General features: G+C 50.2%; 1 protein-coding gene across 4 annotated transcripts in view; it reads left to right on the top strand.

Annotated features, from left to right (window-relative positions):
• Nucleotides 1-4,853: 4,853 nt before the first annotated feature.
• Nucleotides 4,854-18,443, top strand: part of CHST11 (carbohydrate sulfotransferase 11) — a 284,611-nt gene continuing 271,021 nt past the window's right edge. For 2 of the 4 annotated variants that reach the window (XM_081249462.1, XM_081249460.1), the window contains exon 1: nt 4,854-5,425. In XM_081249462.1, coding sequence (XP_081105588.1) covers nt 5,323-5,425 — 103 coding nt within the window. In that variant the 5' untranslated portion in view covers nt 4,854-5,322. Of the gene's footprint in view, nt 5,441-18,443 lie in introns of all 4 variants that reach the window. The other 2 variants (XM_081249461.1, XM_081249459.1) reach the window with 1 other exon arrangement.

Below are 18,443 nucleotides of genomic sequence, written 5' to 3'. Positions count from 1 at the left end.
CTGGGGCTGGAGGGCTTTGGGTCATCTGGATGGGAGTTTGGGTGGTGACCAGGGACCCCCCAGTTAAGAAATCCTGGAGAGAAGGCTTCCCTGGTGGCAGTGGTTGAGAGTCCGCCTGCCGATGCAGGGGACACGGGTTTGTGCCCCGGTCCGGGAGGACCCCACATGCCGCGGAGCGGCTGGGCCCGTGAGCCATGGCCGCTGAGCCTGCGCATCCGCAACGGGAGAGGCCCGCATACGCAAAAAAAAAAAAAAGAACAAAGAAAAAAGAAAGAAATCCTGGAGAGGGATGAGAAGTTTGGGGAGCTGATTTCGGAGATGGGGAGGGTGCTTGAGGCCACCTAGAGGGCAGTTGGAGGGGGCTTGGGGTAGTGCCCAAGGGTCCGAGGGTCTGACAGACCTCCTTCCTCAGTAAGGGAGGGAGAGGAGTCTCTTGGGCCTGAACTGGGTGGAAGGGCAAAGGCAGCATCAGAAAGTGAAACAGAACAATAGCGCCTCTTTCTTCCCTCCTTCCTCTCCTCCCTCCCCTATTTTCTTCCCTCCCTCTCTCCTTTCCTCCCTCTTTCTCTATCGCTTCTTCTGTCCTTTCTTTCGTCCCCACCTTGTTCTGAAAGGCCAGGGAAGAGGAGCCTCGCTCAGAGCCATGTCATGAGTAACCCACTTGTGTCCTTGTGGTTTACCTACCTGAAGAAGAGTTGTACCCTAAGATCTCCACATGCTGTGGGCACACGGTTTCTGATTCAACTCCACAAATATTTACTGTGCTCTGGTTAACTGAGTGTACTTTGTGCTGGAGGTGCCAGAGAGATGCAAACAGGCAAAGCCCATCCTGGGAGGAGCCAGTCTGGGGCCCCTGGCTGATGTTGGCCCAAGACATGCCCCCACTTCCCCAAGGATGCAAAAGAGCTCTCTGTCTACCAGTGCCCCAGGCCCACATCTCTCTCCAACAAAGTGCAGAAACTGGCGCCAGTTCTGCAAGATCTGAACAAGACAGTACATTGAAGGCATCACCTACAGGAACGAGGTAGAGTTCAGCCTGCAGGTATTGGCGGGCTTGGCAGATATCTGTCGGTTCCCTGCTGATGGCAGACACAAGCCGGAATTCTGATTTTGCATCCGTTTCTTCCTCTCCTCTGAATTTTCCAAGATCATCCACACACATAGAACTTTCTCCTCAACACCGTGTTCAGGGGCCACGCCAGGTTTTGAAATAGACCCGATTCATTTGTATGTTGTTTCACTTGGAGAGTAAGATTCATGCCTCACAATCAACCAAGGTTTAGCCAGGCCCCACGATGAGCCCGGTGTTGATGTGCAGAAACTCTTGGGGTAAAAGGGAATTTAGAAAAATGAAGGAAAATAAGGTCTGAGGAGGGATGAAGGGTTGCAGCCAGGAAGACTATTTCTTTCCCTTTTATTTTTTATATGAATGTATTTATTTATTTATTTATTTATTTTTGGCTGTGTTGGCTCTTCGTTGCTGCGTGCGAGCTTTCTCTAGTTGTGGTGAGCGGGGACTACGCTTCGTTGTGGTGCCTGGGCTTCTCATTGCGGTGGCTTCTCTTGTTGCGGAGCACAGGCTCTAGGGCGCGTGGGCTTTAGTAGTTGTGGCTTGCGGGTTCTAGAGCGCAGGCTCAGTAGTTGTAGCAAACGGGCTTAGTTGCTCTGTGGCATGTGGGATCTTCCGGGACCAGGGCTCAAACCTGTGTGCCCTGCATTGGCAGGCGGATTTTTTTTTTAAAATTAATTAATTATTTATTTTTGGCTGTGTTGGGTCCTTGTTTCTGTGCGAGGGCTTTCTCTAGTTGCGGCGAGTGGGGGACGCTCTTCATCGTGGTGCGCAGGCCTTTCACTGTCGTGGCCTCTCGTTGTGGAGCACAGGGTCCAGACGCACAGGCTCAGTAGTTGTGGCTCACAGGCCTAGTTGCTCCGTGGCATGTGGGATCTTCCCAGACCAGGGCTTGAACCCGTGTCCCCTGCATTGGCAGGCAGATTCTCAACCACTGCACCACCAGGGAAGCCCCAGGAATACTATTTCCCAAATGCTTTGGGCTCTCTGACTTCCTGGCCTGGATGGGATGTGGAGCAGTGGGTGAGTAGTTCTGGTTGATACGTGATGAACAGAAGTGACACGTGCTCCTTCTAGGTTGGATCACTGAATTGTTGGGGTAGACCTGCGAGAGACCCTCTTTCCTCAGGCATTGCAACCGGTCAAGTTCTAGGTGGGGGCTGCTTCGGTCTCATCCTGTACGTGGTATTCCACATGTTCAGCCCCTCTGCTGACCCACGGCAGACACGTGGTGGAGCGAGACCTAAGCCCTGGTTTTTTAAGCCATTGAAGTTAGGGCTTGTTTGTTATTGCAGCATAACCTCACCTGCCCTGACTGCTACACTTGGAAAACAAAAAACTTGATTTGAGAGGCAGCCTTCCACTGACCTCTCTTCAAAATTCAGAATATCAAATCTCCTTTCTCCTCAGTCTTATCAGTCAACACTGTCCTTTATCTGCTGGCATGCATAAAAGATACAACAAAGTTTTGTTAGGATAAGAATGGAAAGAAAGCAATGACTGTACTTGTGGTTGGGAAGTTCATTACTGTGTGAGGAGGAGACAAGAAATAGAACTTTCCTCTCACCCCTAGGGGCACAGAACAACAGAATTGCAGACCACTAGCACTGACCATGACCATAGATTTTAGAGGGGATCGAATTTAACTTCCTAGCCCAAGAAGGCATCACCTCTCCATCTCAGATTTATTTTTACCTACCAGGTGCCAGTCGCTCTGCTGAGCACTAGAGAGAAACAGAGATGAATAAAACTCAACTTAGTAGGTACAGTGACCCAGTAGGGGTTTGGACCTAGTGCTCAGAACACAGAGGAGGAAAGAGGCCACTTCAGGTGAGAAATCAGGGAAGGCTTCTTGGAAGAGGTGGTAGTTCACCTGTCAGAACCTTATCCCTCACTGTATGTGTGGGCCCGTTCCTGACTGTGAGAATGCAGAAATGTATGCTGGGCATGTTTCACCATCTTTCCTCACCAGGTGGGCCAACTCAACTCACCACGACCCACCTATGCGTGTCCAGGCTTTTATACAGGTACAGTGTGGTCTCTGCCTTGGCAGGCAAGGGACCAGTTGGGTGACCTGGGAGCAAATCCCAGCCTGCTCTATAAAAGTAGGAGTTAAATGAGAGCCTGCTGTTCTAGGCCAAACACTGCAAATGCCCATCTAGTCATCCTCCCTGTGGGGAATCCCTGCCTTGGTCAAGGATGGGCAGGTGGGTGGGTAAGGGCAGCTCCCATCCCTGATCTCCTGTGGGGGGAATCACTGGAGAATGACTTCGTACTGGATCTTGTTCAGCTCGGCTGCCTTTAGTAAGCAGCTCATTCACAAGTGAGCACCAATTAATACAGTACAAACCAGCTACATAAATATCGTGCTATAATTGATTGTCTTCTGTAATCAAAGGTAAGGCTGCTGACTTTGTTACTTTCCCTGCTTAACAACTGCTGGAGGAAGACTTTGCGGGGAAGGGAACCGAGGTTGTCAGGGTGGTTTTTGCTGCATGTATCTGTTTGCAAATTGTGTCTCTGATGTAATGAGAGGAGGAAAAGGCCCATTACCTTCAGATTCAATAAGTATCAAATGCCTGCTGTGTGAGAGGTATAGGAAGACCCATTAGCTTATTTCATCACTAATTGCATTAATAGTAGTAAAGATTTGATAATATGCGCAAAACATTGTAGTCTTTACAGTAACTTTTTTTCCTGGTATATATTATTGTTGGAATTTAAATAACCCTTTAGATCTTCCATTCTAGGTAGTTTGATAAGTGGACTATAGGAACCGATTTTCTCCAGCTAGTACTAGGTAGGTGAGACAGTGATCTCTGCACTGTTTACCTGCATCCAGTGTGACTGCTAAACAATCTAAACACATGGAACTGGAATTTTTAAATCACTTCTCTCAATACAAGAAAGCAACGCCATCTTTCCATTTACCTGCCAACGCTAAGGCGGGCTTGGTTTTTTCCAGCAGCTGGTTGTACTGGGAGGAGTGACTTAGTGGGGGCATCGTCTCCCACCCACCCTGCTAAGGCTCTGCCCTTTGGAGGATTTGGAGGGAGCTCTACCCTTTGGGAAATCAGACTTCGAAAATCCCCCAAACCCCTTTTGCCCTGTTGAGGTGGGGTGAGTGTCAGACTGCATAAATCCCGGGGAAAGCTCAGCTGTCTCCTGACCCCTGAGAATTATGCAGTTTTCCTAACCTTGACCTGAAGTCAGACGTCTTTAATCCCTTTCCAAAACGTCGCTCGTGGTGGGCTGTCGTTGGAAAGAAAAAACAAAACAAAACAAACAAACAAAACCAAAAAAACCAAAACAACCCCCCCCCCAAACCGCCCTATTCTGAGGCTTGGGAAAAGGGCACACTCGCTCCCTGGGGGCTGGGGACAACTTCCCGGCTACCCTGCCCAGGGATTTTAAATTATTGCGTACCGCCAGACCCCTTCGCGCTTCCAGTGCCCAACCCGCACCCCGCCACTTCCCTCTTCACAGGCCGGCAGGAGGGGATGGCAGCACCGAGGCGATTTTATTCGTATTTTTTTCCTCCGGGTTTTGTCATAGAAACGCTGACACACAACCTCCAGACTGCGGCCGGCCCGGCGGGGACTGAGGGCTTTTGGGACCCTGCGGGAGCGCGGCGCGCACTCCGCGCTCCCCGGGAAACAGCTGGACGCGACCAAATCCCGGGTAGGGGCGGGGGGAGCGCGACGCTCCGCCCCGGCGCTCGGGTCCCTCCCTCCGCCCGGCTCTCCGCAGGCGCCCTCCCCTCGCCGGGGGCTGTGAGTTGCATTTGGTAAAACCCAGCCCCGGAATATGTGGATCTTTGGAGCGCAATGAAGTAGCCTTTGGAGAGGAGGGAGGGGGCCCGTCCGACAGCCACAGCGGCCAGAAAAGCGGCAGCGGCGGCGGCACCACGACCGCTCGCCCCCCAGCCGCCTGGCCCGCCAGGAGGCAGCGGCGGCCGCTGGCGGGGGCGGAGGCGGCGGCGGAGAGGCGAGGAGGAGCAGCGGGAGGAGCAAGAGCGCGCAGCCGGCGGGTCCACGCATCTCAGCACTTCCAGAGCAACTCCGGCGCCTTCCACACCCCTGCCCGGGGCTGGGGGCTCCGAGAGCGGCCGCGAAGCCAACCCTATCCTCCGTGAGAACCCTGCCCAGCCCTGCCCTGCGCCTCCCGGGCTCCGCTCCGCGCGGCGGGTTTCCCGCTCCTGCGCTCCGGGCGCGCCTCCCGGACGCCCGGGTCCCCGCAGCCAGGACAAAGCCATGAAGCCGGGGCTGCTGGAAGTGATGAGGATGAACAGAATTTGCCGGATGGTGCTGGCCACTTGCTTGGGATCCTTTATCCTGGTTATCTTCTATTTCCAAAGTATGTTGCACCCAGGTAGGGGGCGCGTTAGCGTGGTTTTGTTGGATATTTTCTGCTCTCTCGCGCTTTTGCTCCCTCGCTCGCTCCGCCTGGTTTCTGCCTCTTCCAACCTTACCTCTTCTCTATGGGCCACCTCGGGGTTCCTTGCTGACCGAGTCTGCCCGGATACCCGAGTCGGATGGGGAGGAGGAGGAAGGATGTACTCTCTCTTCTTCGTCCTCCCGGCTCCAGGCTGGAGGATGAGACCCGAGGGGCGGTAGTTTTGTTCTGTTTTGTTTTCTTCTTTGTGTCTCTTGTCCGTCTGTCTGCGAGGTAGCAGGGCAAGGTAGAGGTTGTGGGAAGCTGCTGAGGGTGGAGGGTCGGTTTGAAGAGAACGAAACTCCCTCCCGGCTTCTGCCGAGGTCCGAGGATGAAAGAGGCGCCGGGAGCCAGCCGCCCGGCGCCCCAGCGCGCTGCCTCTTCCTGGTTGGGGGGCCGGGGGCGAAGGGTGCGCGCCCCGGCGAGGTTGCTAGTCCCCGCCGCGAGCTGGGGAGCCCGGGGCTAGGCTCCCACGTGTCCGGGGCTCGGCACCGCGCTGAGCAGGTGTAGGGAGAGGTTGGGTGCCCGGCACTGCCCCTCTTCCAGGCTGCGGATGGGGTCCGGCGCGAGCTGTTTGCCCCGGGGTTCGGCTCCGGCTCCGCCTAGACCTTGCGGCTTGTGCCCCGGGGCCTGCTCCCTCCCCGCAACCCCGCTCCCGACCCTGTGCTGGGGGACTCAGAGCTCCTGGGTCGCGCGCGCCACCGCAGTTTGGGAGGAAACTTTGGCCGGGTCCGGGGCTGACCGTCAGGTTGCATCCCCACCTCCTGCGTTCCGAGCATCCGGAGCCCCCCCCCGGGCCCGCCGGGCCGTGTGGGAATGAGCCCCCTCCCCGCAGTCCCCGGTGGCTTAGACAAGTTCCACACCTGAAATCTGGACTCGGGGAGGGACAAGGCTTGCCCCTTCCGAGGGGCGCGAAGGAAAGTTTGAGACCTGGGGAGGGAGGGACGACCTCGACCGTGGCGGCCCCGGGTTCGCAGCTCCGCTCTGGAGCCCAACAGGTAAAACCTTACAAAGAAGCTTCCGGGGTAACGGGAGTCTCCCCGTGGAGCCATGGTCCTCCACCCCTAGCCCCCAGCAGGCCCCCACTGGGCCACATCGGCTCCCAGATCCATTTTTCACGCCTCCGAGTTGCCTTTCTCAGTATAGTCACGGCAGTAACTTGCTTTTATAATTGCAAGGAGGGAGGTGCAAACACATTTCCTTCCAGGGCTGTGGGGTTGGTGTTTTCTTTTTGCCTCTCGCATTCTCCTTTCAGTGTGTATCTAACCCAGACGCAGCCCCGAATTCATCTAGCCTGCATTTGGGTCGACGGCATAAAGCTGCACTTTGCGTCAAACAGGCAGGGCTGCCCGGTGCAGGATTCCTTGACAGCTCAGGGCAGAATGGCCCCTCTGCCCCGCTGGGCCTGGAGCAGTTGTTAAGGCGGCCACTTTGCCAAGTATATGGTCATATGGCCTGGCACTACCACATGTAACCTCAGGACACTAAGCCAGCCTTGTAAAAGGGTGGCTTTTGTTTGCAGCTGGGTATTTTTAGTTTCATGTCAGCAAACTACAGCGGTGTTTGTCTCCTCACCCAAAGCGGTGGTTGTGAAACTTCTAAGGGAATTTAAAAATGGACTAGGCTTGCCTGCCGGCCGCCAGGCGATGGTTGCGATGGGCAGGACCAGACAGACAACGCCATCCCGGGCCAGACTCCCCCGGGGCGGATCGGCGGGGGTGGGGGGTGGGGGGGTGGGGCTGGGGACTGGGTGGTGTACAAATACACAGGGGCTCCAGCAGTTTAAACAAAGGGCCGAATGGTTTGGTCTAGACACTACAGATGTGTTTAGGCCACTTAAAAGTTTTGCCTGGACCGAACATGCCAGGTAATTCTCTGCAGAAATGCCTGGAACAGGGATGAATATTAGTGTCCGGCAGGAATGAACTTTAACTTCTCTGTACCTGTTAGTTGTCCGGTGAGATACTAACTAGAAAGACTACTATTATCCATGGTTTTCATGCATCCTGGGCTTTTCTTAGCCTCTGTGAGAATTAGGAAATAACTGTCTAGCCGGAGAGACCAGGAAGAAATTTCCAACTTGTAATTTGCACTTGGTGAAACTTTCCAGCTCAAGTTGGAACATTAAGTTGAAAGCACTGGTGTTAGCTCCTTCAGTCTGGCCTTTTGGAACCAGGGACAGAACCTTTTCCAAGGCTGTGCCGATAAGGATCCTCTGTCTTTGATCCTCTGTTCTCAACCTTGGCTTCCCTTCCTGGTCCCACTTCCTCCTCAAACAGCATTTGTTGATTATTTGTGTCTATATGAACATGCTCTTCTGATACTTTCCCCCAGTCCATAGCAAAGACTACTTTCAATACATTCTATTGAATGTAGAACTGAAGGTAATTCAATTGAAAGGTCTTCCTTATTCTTTTTTTTTGGCCACGTGACAGGCGTGTGGGATCTTAGTTCCCCTAGTTCCCCAACCAGGGAATCGAACCTACGCCCCCTGCAGTGGAAGCGTGGAATATTAACCACGGGACCGCCAGGGAAGTCCGGAAAGGTCTTCCTTATTTTGAATTACATATGGTTCCATGAAAACTCCATGTCAATGTCAATGGGACATAAAAATATGCTTTGAAATTCGTATTGAACATTTACCTCCCCCCCATTTTATTAAACTACACTGTTGATGACAGCTGATGCTATATCTTTTTCCTACCGCTTTGAATTTCCTTAAAAGTTAGCTGATCTTTGCTTCTCCGAAGGATTTAGAGTAATGATAGCTGATCCTTTAGCCTGGCTCTGCAGTTTCTGTTTCTCCAGATCACCCAGAGAGAGGCAGAAGGGACCACAGCATGGCACAGATTGTGTTGCTAAAAATTTGGAGCCCTCTGGCAGGAGGGCTATTTCTATTTCTATCTGAAATAGAAAAGTAGTATTCAAAAAAGAAATGGATTCCTGGCTTCGTTGATGGCTAGAGAATACCTGGAATGTGTGAGGAGGGAGCGAAAGAATAAAAGGAGACAGCTGGCAGGGGGGCGCTGGCTGTCTCTCCCTCTAATTCTAATCTAGGGTTCATTGTCTTTTGTACTTTTCTAATATATAAACTTGAGTAATTGATCTTTAATTTGGTTGGAGGGTTCAGCAGAAGTGGGCCTTGTCAGTAAAGGCAGTTTTCTTTAGAGCTTTGACACTCTGAGTTAATAGTCTTAGGGCAGGGACTGGGTTTTAGGCCCCATTCTAACCCCAGCGTTTGGCACAGTGCCTAGTACATAGTAGTTTCTCAATAAAATATTTGCTGGGTGAATGCATGAAGTGGCTAGACTCTAGGAGACCTGCTTCTCCAGTTTCTGGGAAGGTTACATTAAACCTTGCCAAGAATACCTAGTGAGTAAGTCTGGCTCTCTAGGAGGGGTGTGGAACACAGGGGACAAGGTCTGGACACTTCTCTGCCCTCCTGGCCTCTGAGATCCCCTGAGTCATGGATCAGGTTTAAGCTCATCATGCACCAGACAGGAGCATTCCCCATGGCCTAGATTTGCTGCCCTGAAGTGTGAGGCAGTGAGACACTGCTTGGGTGTCCTGGGTAGCGGGGAGGCTTGGCCTCATTTAGCCACTGACCTATAGAAACCCATCTGCAGGGGACACCTTCTGTGGGCGTGAACCGCTCCTGATGTTGGTGAGAATGGAGCTCCATGCCTGTGGTTTCTGCACAGGTTTGAGTCCATCAGCGATCATGTCCTGTGAAAGTGCCTCCTGAGCATTGACATGGCTCGCATACCTGCCGAGACCATACCTGCCCCAGATGGCTGGCCTCTGACGGAGCTGTGTCGGGCCAGGCAGAGCTGAGAGGCCGCCAGGCTGCATTTGCGAAGACAGCTCCTCTGAACCTTCCCTCTGTGTTACTCCATAGGGTTGTGGTTTTGTTTGAAAGCTCCTGTTCATAGGAGAGAAACCTGCGGAGAAAGCCTTTTTTTCTCTCTTGCTCTTCCTCTCTCTCTCTTTTTTTTTCCTTTTGCGATATGTTTACTTTCACTGTCGCCTGGGATTTCTTTGCCTTGCTTGAATGTATTGAAAGATTATACCCTTTATTTAAAGAGTTCTTGGGTTACCCCTTTGTAGTTCACTTGATTAGATTGGATGTGAAATGCTCTTGTGTTACAATTTTAATTTAATTATAAACGTAATACGTGCTCATTTGAGAAAATTTAGGAAGTACAGAAGAAATCAATCATCCATTAATCTACGACCCAGAGGCAATGGGTACTTTTTTTCTGTATATTATAGAATATATATATTAAAAAAAATTTGAGATCACATCCTGGATTTTGTACCTTGTTTGATAGATAATATGTATTTTAGACAAATACATCATTATGGTCATTATGGTGACTAGTTATTAAGTTTAAAGACAGAAAATTTAACCACAAACTTTTAAATTTATAGAGTTGCATATACCTCTCACCTTCCATCCCCACCCCTTTGCAGGATGTCAGTCTGGTATCATGCCTTCCCCCCACCCCCCCCGCATGTATTTAATTTTAAAGAATCTTTTTGCTGATACATGAAATGAATTTGGAGTTATACCAGTTCATAGGGACTGTTCTTTTATATCTGACATCTTTATCCTTTGAAAAGATGTCAAGAAGGTCTCAAATATGATACTATTTTAAATCCTGGAAACAGCACTAAATGACTGAAAGATAAGATGTTTCTAGCATGGGGTCTCCCCTTGGTGGTTCAAATGTTTGCATCTCAATGGGGAGTTTCATAGTTGCACAAAGATAAGACAGATACACTTAGGCAGTTTCCTTCCACAATAATAGCTGCTGTCCAGGAGTCCTCATTTCATTGCCTCTGAAATAAAAGTGGTGATTGGGCACCAGAAGAAGAGCAGCTGGGGTATTTCTGATGGGTGAGGGGTGGGAGAATCCGCCCTCCAGCAGAGGCTGCTGTTTGTATTTATCTGGGTGAAAAGTCATTTTGCTTATGACGAGCTCTGTGGGCAACAGCCATTTAAAAACAGGAAATCAAAGGCTTACAAGCATGGGTACCACCCTTTCCCTTCTCAAATCCACCAAAAGGACAAAACTCTTCTTAATCTGTGGACGGTGAGTGGAAGGACTTTCATGAAAGTCACGCCTGCTTGTAAGGTCAGAGTCTGAGACAAAACAGAAGTTGTTTTACATACTCATTTTCACTCTTTAGTTTTTCTTCCCTTGACTTTTGAGACTCCATCTTTATCACAGGTGAAGAGGGAGGCAGTTCTGCCTCTGCGATCATTGAATAATCTGATCTGTCCATTAAAAATTCCTGGAATTTGTAATTTGATACATCTCACACCAGATGTGATTGATCAGAAAGTGGGAGTGGAGTTGCTCCTTCTTTCTCTCTCTGTTTCCTCTACTCTGTGTGGGGTATAGTTCTAGGCACTGGGGATACAATGAAACATTATTTTTGCCCTCATGAAACTTACATTCTAGTGGGATAGGCAGGCTTTAAGGAAACGCAGAAGTCACATAGGTGCCACGTCAGATGGCGTGAAGAGAGAAAAACAAAGCAGGGGAGGTGAATGAGGGATGTAAGAGGCCAGGTTTGCAATTTAATACAGAGGTCGTTACGGGATGTCGCTGACACGACGACTGGACCACAGAGACGGGGAGGAAGTGAAGGAGCTGGCCACATGTCCACCCAGTCCCAGGCAGAATGTTCTGGGCAGAGAGCAGCACAGGTCTGTTCCCTGTGGCAGAACCGGGCCTGACAGGCAGCCCTGAGTGTCTGGAGCAGAGGGAGGAAGGAGCTAAGACTAGGAGGTGGAGAGAGACTGTGTGGGCCTTGGCCTTGGCCGTGACTGGGAACAGCATGGGAAGCCCTGGGAGAGTTTGGGCCGAGGATTCTTGGGGGAGGGGGCACAACAGGGGTGGACAAGCCGAGGCCTCTTGTGTGCGCTTTGGTGTTTATCTTCAGCAGCCCTTGGGTGCACTTGGGTGAAGTGGTTACCATGTAAATCCCACTTCCCCTCCACTGCCCCCCCCAAACTAGACCACCCCATTGTCAATTTTTTAAAGCAGTAATGTACAAATCAGAAAAAAAAAAAGATTTGACAGGAATTTTAACTGAGCTTGTGTTGGGAAATTCTCAAAATGTTCAGGGTGTGATCCACAGCATTCATAGATAAGAACGGCCATCAACAGCCCCTGACTTGTGGAAGCATTCAGGAAAAGTAGAGATTGAATGGATTGATGATTTGGGAGTGAAAGACCCAGGTCTTAGTGTGGGCATTCCCCTCTCTGCCTAACCCTATGAATTATTATGTTTTATCAATTCTGAAACACTCATTTTTTCCCCACGTTTTCCTTTTTATGAAATTTGATGTGTTGTAATTGATAGTATCTTAGTACTGTGCTGACCTTTAATGGAGAGCCTTTTTTTTTCTCGGAGGAACATAAAGTGGCAGTGTCTTACAGTTGATGGCTTCGGACCCACCTCCGTAAATTGTGAAAGTACTTTTTGTAAACCATGGTGCACTCCATAACCCCAGTAAGGTGATGAAAAATGGCACTCAGGCTGCAAGTGAGGGCCTGGAGGTACCCGATTAGCCCTGATCACCTGCGTCATACAGGCTTTGCTGGCATGCAGGCCTCTGAGTCTTTTCTGCTGTGCCTGGGAAATTTGCACCTATTTTCAGAGCCTCAGGGCTTGCAGGGCTTGCATCTCTCTCTGGTTAACTGATGAGGTTGGTAAGAGTCAGAATGGGGATGTGGGGGAGTGAGTTATTTAATGTGGAGCTCAAACCTGGAAGTTCACAGAGAAATAGACATCGTGATGTTTCTTGAGGAAAATGTCACCAATGTGGATTTTCACTTTCTTTCCAGGCCACTGAACTCCCATGGCCTTCGTCATTTCTCTTCTCCAGCCCTTTTAGAAATGGGTGGTAGTTGTTTGTTTACCTGTACATCTTCACATTTTGAGGAACCTCTACCAGGTTCCTCTTTATAGCCTCTAAGGTTGGCCCAGACGTGCTTAGGAAACATTTAAAGAGTAAATAAGTGATTGGCAAAGACGTCTCTTCTGCCCCCTTGCCCACCTGACCAATATGCGTACGGCCCAGAGGGAAGAGCCAGGTTGGTTTGCTGTATCCAAATAGCTTCTGGTGCGGTCTATTTTATTTGTCTCCCAAACCTCTTGGCTCCTGGTTTGCTAGGATTCAGTCAGGCTTCGGGGCAGGAACTAGAAAGCGGTCTAGGTATTTTAAGCAGAAAAGTATTTAATGGAGGGAATCTGGTCCTTCCCAAATCGTTGGGAAGGCTGGAGACATAGGGCTGTCGGCTGGACCTCCGTGAATGAGTCTCAGCTAATAGTAGTAGTATATGTAATAACATATAGGCAAACATATATTGGCATATGGCTGCTCAAAAAAACTGACCCACTAAGTGTGCCACCACCTCTGAGACCGTCTCTGGAACTACTGAATCCAAGAACAAACTCATGACACTGAGAACCTGGGATCAGAAATCTCAATTCCAGAATCGGGATGCTTCTCCACTGCAGCCACCTCTCGACACCCAGAAAGCCAGAGAATGGTCCCTTCCATGCTGTTGCAGAAAAAACCCTCACATCCCCGTCACCGGGAGGGTGGAAGCAACCCAAAAGGCAGGAAGGTGGCCTCTTACTCATGGCCTCTTTCTAAATCGGAAGTGAGTGCTTCTATCTGGGGGAGTCAAACACATTCAGAACCCTAGCTACAAGGAAGCCTGGGAAACACAGCTTTAAAATCAGTAGCCTCTGTGGTATAGAAAGACCTTCTGGAAGGGGGTGGAATGGATGGTGAGCCGACATCCAAAGTACTCACCACACCCTATTGGTAAAACGTATGTGAGTAGCCATCCCCCACATATTTTGTTTATAGCAAGTGTATACATATCACTCCCATTATCTAAATAGGTAGGATAAGGATATTTCTAAGTTTCTAACCATAGTGATCGTAAATCCACATGTTCATTACCATCTGGGAGTCTAACTCCTGGTCAACTCCAAGTCTCTCATCCGTTTTGCCTTGTGATATGGCGTACAAGACTCTGGGAGGGAGAGGAATGCCATTTTCCTGTGTGCGTGCATTATGAGTATTATCTCCAAGCTGTAGTTTCTTTCTTTCTTTCTTTCTTTCTTTTTTAATTTGGCCACGCCAAGCGGCTTGCGGGATCTTAGTTCCTTGATCAGGGATTGAACCTGCGCCCCGGCAGTGAAAGCACCGCGTCCTAACCACTGGACTGCCAGGGAACACCCTCCAGGCTGTAGCTTCTTTTTTTTTTTTTTTTTTTTAAATTTTTTTTTTTTTTAATTAATTTATTTATTTTTGGCTGTGTTGGGGCTTCGTTTCTGTGCGAGGGCTTTCTCCAGTTGTGGCAAGCGGGGACCACTCTTCATTGCGGTGCGCGGGCCTCTCACTGTGGCGGCCTCTCTTGTTGCGGAGCACAGGCTCCAGACGCGCAGGCTCAGTAGCTGTGGTGCACGGGCTTAGTTGCTCCGCAGCATGTGGGATCTTCCCGGACCAGGGCTCGAACCCGTGTCCCCCTGCATTGGCAGGCGGATTCTCAACCACTGCGCCACCAGGGAAGCCCAGGCTGTAGCTTCTTGACTGGGATCTCTTTAAGCCTCTATTCCGTTTTATGAGGATTAGTTTAGGTGAAAGTAGGTAATATAATCGGTAAATCTACTTACGATTCAGTTGTACCTGGTGATCCATCAGAATATGCTGAGAGCAGTGGAGTGACTGAGTTCCTTTGTCCTTCCTCCTTCTCCCTCCTCAGAATGCCTGAGTGTCATAAATGGCGTGTAACTTGGTATGACAGGTTAGATGGGGGTGTTTGTTTCGATTAGTATTTAACATGAATTCATAGTTTTAACATAAAATTTCTTTTTCTAGAGTCAATGAAAATGGAAGGCCTGATGTTTCCTTCCCAGGCCCCTTTGTGCTAGATCGAATGTCCACTGGACTTTGGGACCCCAGGTGCAAACTGGTCTTGAATATAGTTGCTGCTTGTCAGACCTGCCACAGTCAAGTTTGGGTAAAAGTAGTGTTTACCCGGAGCTCGTTCTGGCAGTGGTGAGTCCGAGTTTGGCTTTGGATACATAGTATGGGCAGGAATGATATTTCTAATATCACTGGAGTTCAGGTCCCACTCAGATAGGTATGGATAGAAATAAAGAAACTCGGTAATGTAAGCATTGAAATCCTGATCAATCTCTGGCTTGAATGCTTATCTTAAAAGCCTTGTGGGGCTTCCCTGGTGTGGAAGAGAGTGGTTGAGAGTCCGCCTGCCAATGCAGGGGACACGGGTTCGTGCCCCAGTCCGGGAAGATCCCACATGCCGCGGAGCGGCTGGGCCCGTGAGCCATGGCTGAGCCTGCACGTCCGGAGTCTGTGCTCCGCAACGGGAGAGGCCACAACAGTGAGAGGCCCGCGTACAGCAAAAAAAAAAAAAAAAAAAAAAAAAAAGCCTTGTGAAAAAAACCCCACAAAGGCAACGCCAGTGCAGTAGGCTGGTGGATGGGTTTCTGTTAGAAACTGTTAACTTCACAGGATCCCAGAAGAGGGAAAACACAAAGGCCCCTCTAAGGTAGTGTTGTAACACTTTACATTTCTTAATGGTTGACATATTTTACCTTCAATACTGTTGTTCATGATCGTTCACTATGGTGAAAAAAAGCACAGAATTTGCGGCCCAGGACCAGCGTTCAGGCCCTGGCTATCCACTGTATCCATTCGACATCACTCAAGATATTTTTGTTGAATGCTTGTTAAGAGTTAGGCTCTGTGCTTGGTGCTGGACATACAGCAGGGACCCAGACAGACATGGTTCATGTCCTCATGGTACCTTCAGTGGATGGAGACATAAACAAATGCATGTTTAAACCATAGAGTATGTTTGATGGTGACAAGTGCTGCAGAGAAAAAATAAAGCCGGGAAGGAGGATGTGAAATGGAGGCAGTGAGGGGACTGCATTTTTAGGTCTGGTAGGTTTTTATCTTGCTCCTTCTCCTGCTGTGTGTTTCTCTGTCTTCTCATTTAGCTTATCTTACTGTGTTTGGGGTCTCCTTTTTGCAGGCTGCAGGTTCGTAGTTCCCTTTGTTTTTGGTGTCTGTCCCCATTGACTAAGGTTGGTTCAGTGGGTTGTGTAGGCTTCCTGGTGGAGGGGACTAGTGCCTGTGTTCTGGTGGATGAGGCTGGATCTTGTCTTTCTGGTGGGCAGGTCCACGTCTGATGGTGTGTTTTGGGGTGTCTGTGGACTTTTTATGATTTTAGGCAGCCTCTCTGCTAATGGGTGGCGTTGTGTTCCTGTCTTGCTAGTTGTTTGGCATAGGGTGTCCAGCACTGTAGCTTGCTGGTCGTTGAGTGAAGCTGGGTGCTGGTGTGGAGATGGAGATCTCTGGAAGATTTTCGCCGTTTGATATTATGTGGAGCTGGGAGGTCTCTTGTGGACCAGTGTCCTGAAGTTGGCTCTCCCACCTCAGAGGCACAGCACTGACTCCTGGCTCCTCAATTTGGGATGATTCGTTGTCTATTCATGTATTCCACAGATGCAGGGTACATGAAGTTGATTGTGGAGCTTTAATCTGCTGCTTCTGAGGCTGCTGGGAGAGATTTCCCTTTCTGTTCTTTGTTCTCACAGCTCCCGGGTCTCAGCTTTGGATTTGGCCCCGCCTCTGCGTGTAGGTCGCCGGAGGGCGTCTGTTCTTTTGGGAGGTCTGAGGTCTTCTGCCAGCGTTCAGTAGGTGTTCTGTAGGAGTTGTTCCACGTGTAGCTGTATTTCTGGTGTATCTGTGGGGAGGAAGGTGATCTCCGCCTCCTACTCTTCCGCCATCTTCCCCGGGAGTGGGACTGCACTTTTAGATGGAGGGGTCAGGGAAGGCTCCCTGAGAAGGGGGTTTTAAGATAGAAGGAGATGAGGGTATAAGGGGGATGAGCTGATAAAGAAATTCAGATATTTATTGGGTATTATTTCCTGGAGGCTGACATGGGTCAGGTGCTTAACATGTATTATTCCTTACAGGAATCTTACAAGGTTCACCTATTATAATCACCATTTTACAAGGCGAGGTGGGGCGACTGAGGTCACACAGAGAGGAACTGATGACACGAGAGTTAAACCATGGCTGTCTGACTGGTGCTCTGAATGTCTAGTAGGGGCTCTCAGCTGGGGGCTCCCTGCTGGCCCCCACATTTGGAAATGTGTCTCGCCGTGCTTGTTTGTCCCAAGGATTGAGGACATCAATTTAGTGGGCAGGGCCAAGGATGCTAGACATCTCGCACAGGGTGGGTTCTTTGTGCCCATCAGATAGATAGTCATCCTAACCAAGGGCCAATGACACTCCTCCTGGAGAAATACCTCAAGACCCTATACGCTTCAGCGACATCTGGTGTAGTACCTGGCCACACTCGATGACTTGGGAGGGTGCCCGGCTCATTGTAGGGGCTTAATAATTGATTGAATACAAGTCACAAACGCAAGAGATTTGCTCTCCTCCTTTGCCAAGGGAAGGTAGTAATATTATCTCTCTTCCGTGGTGGTGCTGAGGATTAAATGAGAAATGAGATGTGAAAATACATTGAAAATGGACGCAGAAGCAGTGTATGCATATTGTTCAAATAAATGCACTGTGTTTCCTCATTCTAAGGTTTTAATCTTTGTGTTGACAACACCGCTGTTGTGTTTCATTCTGCTGGAACCTTGAGCCAATGTTTTAATGTTTGTCCGTTCCGTAGGTGTGACCTGCCCTGTGAGGCTTACCGAAAGGGTCCCCCGTCTAGACTCCTGTGATATTGTCTTTCTGGAGGCCCTGACCCTCCGTCTGCTGTGGTGTCGGACCTCCCATTCCAAGGCCAAAGCTTCGCTGTGCCTCTGTGTAGTGTTTTGCAAAAGCTGAGTTTATCTGGTGAAAAATCAGCTTGCAGTTCCATGCTGAATGCAAAGGCCGTAGCTTCCCCCACCCCCGTTATGCACATAAATTACCCCTCAGGTTCCCGTTAGCTTTAAGAAGTGGCACTTGAAAAAATACAACACAGGGCACCTGTCAGTGCCATTTCTGCAGCGGAACTCTGAGGAGGATGAAAGTCATTTCCGAAGAATAGCCATTGAGGAATGGCAGCCCTTACAGGAACCGTGGTTGGGTGCGTTGCACAGGCCGGGACCGACTGGCTTTGGTCTCCACGTTCGAGCCTGTGGTATGCGGAGGAGGACTTTCTGAGTTCTTCTTGCACAGGGGCCAGTCACCGCCCCCCCTCTTAACTGCAGGCCTGGTGGGGCTTCCTCTGCTGGCTGGCACTCGTAGCAGGGGCAGAGGCCCATTTCTGCCCGTCATCACCAGAGCAGGTACTGAAATTTAGTCGAAAGACTGTAATCCTGATTTGCGCGAGGCCCAGGGTTCTTCAGCCTGAGACAAAGGGCCTACCTGAGGCTCTTCCGCTCCACCTCTGGCCCCTCAGACCGTTCCTGCTGGGCTTAGGGAGGGTGGGCGTCTGTCAGTGCTCCCAGGTCTTTATAAGAACTTTATCTTTTTTTTTTTTGCCGTATGCGGGCCTCCCACTGCTGTGGCCTCTTCCGTTGCGGAGCACAGGCTCCGGACGCGCAGGCTCAGCGGCCATGGCCCACGGGCCCAGCCGCTGTGTGGCACGTGGGATCTTCCCGGACCGGGGCATGAACCCGCGTCCCCTGCATCAGCAGGCGGACTCTCAACCACTGCGCCACCAGGGAAGCCCAGAACGTTATCTTTTTAAGCACATGGCCCTCCGGATGAACTTCCCACCTCATCTAACTGATTCAGACCAGTGGTTCTCAACCGGGGACAATTTTGCTCGCTTCTCCTCCTCAGTGCAGGGACATTTCGGCAGTGTCTGGAGACAGTTTGGTTGTCACAGCTGGGGAGGTGGGTCCTACTGGCATCTAGTGGGTA

This window comes from Mesoplodon bidens (assembly GCF_964165515.1).
Source record: "Mesoplodon bidens genome assembly, chromosome: 11".
Taxonomy (NCBI): domain Eukaryota; kingdom Metazoa; phylum Chordata; class Mammalia; order Artiodactyla; family Ziphiidae; genus Mesoplodon; species Mesoplodon bidens.
The sequence above is the reverse complement of the archived record's forward strand: the minus strand, read 5'-3'. Positions and strand labels throughout refer to the sequence as shown.